Source organism: Triticum urartu, chromosome 3A, assembly GCF_056163025.1.
Source record: "Triticum urartu cultivar PI428250 chromosome 3A, HENAU_Tu73, whole genome shotgun sequence".
Lineage (NCBI taxonomy): Eukaryota > Viridiplantae > Streptophyta > Magnoliopsida > Poales > Poaceae > Triticum > Triticum urartu.
This window is the reverse complement of record NC_141875.1, coordinates 688332821-688335912: the sequence shown is the minus strand read 5'-3', so window position 1 is coordinate 688335912 and position 3092 is coordinate 688332821. Positions and strand designations below refer to the sequence as shown.

At 47.4% G+C, this 3092-nt stretch overlaps 1 protein-coding gene across 1 annotated transcript; it reads right to left on the bottom strand.

The window, feature by feature from the left end:
* Nucleotides 1-609: 609 nt before the first annotated feature.
* Nucleotides 610-1778, bottom strand: LOC147981638 (F-box protein At5g49610-like). The gene has a single exon (XM_087516025.1). It carries the CDS (start codon nucleotides 1696-1698, stop codon nucleotides 610-612), a length of 1089 nt encoding a protein of 362 aa, XP_087372151.1. The 5' UTR covers nucleotides 1699-1778.
* Between the last annotated feature and the right edge of the window lie 1314 nt (nucleotides 1779-3092).

Here is a 3092-nt window from a genome sequence, read left to right as displayed (position 1 = left end):
CCGCAGAGGCGGGGTCAACCATGCTGCGCATCTGGGACTGCAACTGCCATGAGGATTTGGGGGAAGAAAATGGATCGGAAAACGTTGCAAGCATGGAGGAGAGATGCGATCCAACGGTGTGTGCAGACTAAATCGTATAGCCGCGCGGTGAACAGCAGAAGTTTTGGCCGGTTGACCGGCGCCTAGTACTCTTTCGTAAACAAATATGCCCCACCATTACGTGAAAGGCGTCATCATTCAAACCGTCCAAAATCTAAGATGCTTGTTAGTTCTTTTATTTTATTATTCTATTATTATTTCCTTAACACATTTTCCTTCAAAAGTACACTATTCCGGAGATGAACGGATGAGGCGAGGCGCGCTTTTCATGTTCTTGTGAGGATACAAAACATCCAGGATGCTAAGAAGCACGAGCGCACTGAACAGCCTTCTGAATTATTATTATTATTTGGCAAACTAAATTCCTCATTATATTCCCGCGTCAGTGGGAATAAATCCCACAAGAAAGGACTCAGGGTTACAATAGTTGGCACAAATAAAATAAAAAATTACAATCATGCCACCAAGCACGAGCCTTCAGATGATAGGTGGAACACTCACAACATAACTCTACGATGTTTGAAAGAAGGTATGTGGAACAAGAGTTTGTTTGAGCTGAAAGTGAATAGGATCGACATTTTTGCGATGAAAAGTGGCGACCAACTTGCCATCCTTGCCAACATGAAATAGCCACTCGCCAAATTTGATCAACACAAGCAGCTCATCATCCCCTGGCACGACCACCAATTTCCACGGCAACCGGCTGTCACACCTGTCGCACTGCAATTCAATCCGGCAATTGAAGGTCCAAACCTCCCTCTCGAAGTCTTGCAACAACCATATATCAACAGTTTTCATATAATCAACGATGGCCATGCCGAGCATGCCGTCCTTCTCAAACAGGTTAGCGCAATCAGTAACAACCGGAGAACACATCTCCCGGACCGACTCAGATGTGGTGTTGAACACATATATCGTTTTATTTTCGCTCTCAACATCCGTTGGGTACCAATACAGGCTACCACGGAATAGCACATGAGGATCCAATTCGAGATTAATCGCATCTGGCCATCCGATGTGCCTTGGGGGCTGGCCGGAGCCCAGCGCCAAGACGTAACTGCCAGGTGTCGGCTTATGGTCTGCGTCAGGGCTGGACAAGTAGAGAAGTACTCTGTACTCGCCGGTAGGGGAGTGAGGGTACATTCCTAGGAGCGTCCATTTATGACCGAGATACAATGGCAGGCGAGCATACTGACGAGTCGTCGGATTGCAGACGAAGAACTTGGTGCCGTCGATGCAGAGGATGAGCATGCCATCGCAAGAGGCAACCAGATTGAAGAAAGCGAAGTCGTCACCCAAATTCAAGAAGTTTTGGCCACATATGTCAAAGGACTGAAACTGGTCCGCGGTAGCCCGGGTTGGCCGATGGTCCAAGATGTCTAACTCATCGCCATTTTCAAGTAGGGGAAGGATAGGCTGGCGGGCGTGATGGGCGAGGAGAAAGTCGTGAGTGGAGGTGGCCCTGCGCCAGGCACGGCAGACGGCACGGCAGCGAAGGAGGGCTTTGGGAGCTAGGCGGACGAGGATCTCCCATATTACGATCTCATCCGGGAGGCCGCGAAGGGAAAGCATCGCTCCTGCTCGTGCGGCCTTGTTCATGGTCGTCTCCAGCTGAGAGTTCTATGTATCCGCCCCGGCCGGGAACTAAGCAAGAGGAGTTGTGACGGCGGCGGATCGGGGTAGGCCCTTCTCTTTCACGGAATATGCTGGCTTCCTCCGGCGAGTTTTCTTTCTTTCGATCTGGGTGATTACAAGGGTCGCATACACCGATATATATAGTCCAGAGAGGGTTAGTCCATAGCCTATACATATGTCGTGTTGTATCCTATGCGGACTGGTGATTATTTTCGTGTCCAAACCGGACACGGACACAACACCACACATCGTGATTTTTTTTTTTGAAACTCCATAACTTTATTCATCAAATGATAGCCAAATCGTTTACAAAGAGATGAAGAATAAAGTCAGGGATGTTTTCCCATACTTCAGATTTTTTAACTCTAATACAATGTTTTGCTAATGCATCCGCTACTGAGTTGGCCTCTCTGCTACAATGAACAAAGGAGATATGAACAAATTGCATTGTCATTAGAGAGCACTCAGCTATAATAGGAACTGCAGGTCCCATATATGCATTAGGATCCGAGACTGCCTCCAGCGCCATTGTGCTATCCGATTCGATCACCAGTTTGGTACAGCCCAAATTTGCAGCTAAATTTAGTCCACACCGAATAGCAATCATCTCTGCTTCTTCTACATTGGGAACATGTGCTAGTAACTGAGAGGCTGCGCCTAGGAACTGACCCTAATCATTGCGTGCAATGACTCCACAAGAACCTGAGAGATTCTCCATAGTAAAGGATGCATCAACATTTATCTTTACCATTCCCACATCTGGTTTCTTCCATACCTGGTCCCTTTTGCGCACAACATATTTTGGAGTATTAGCCCGGACGAAATTAGTGGCTAGAACCTGTATTGAGATGGCCGTTTGTTCTATCGTTTGGGTAGTTTCCCCCCTCGTATACAGTCTCCTTTGCCACCAGATAAACCACATTGCCACCAAAATGAATTCGGGTGTTGGGATGTTATTTACCTCCGTATGTATCTGGAGCAAAGCATCAAGGTTCATTGAGCCCGAGCGATCCTGCACGATAACTTTGTCGATCTCAGCCGATAACCCCAACTTTTCCCATATTGCATGTGCTCGAGAGCATGTGAACAGGCAATGTTGGATGTCCTCCAATCCACAATTACAAAGCGTGCACTGTGGCATTAGTGGAATATGCCGGCTGGCCAGCACCCCATAGCAAGGCAACACTCCCTTCAACACTTTCCATCCAAAATGTTTAACTTTCCCTGGTAACCTTAACTTCCACAACTCTTTCCATACCCCATGATCATTTGCACTTCCTTGGCTATTCCGGTTAAAGTGTCGTCCATACTGGTTTTGAAATTCAATGTGATATGCCGATCTCACCGAGAACGTCCCC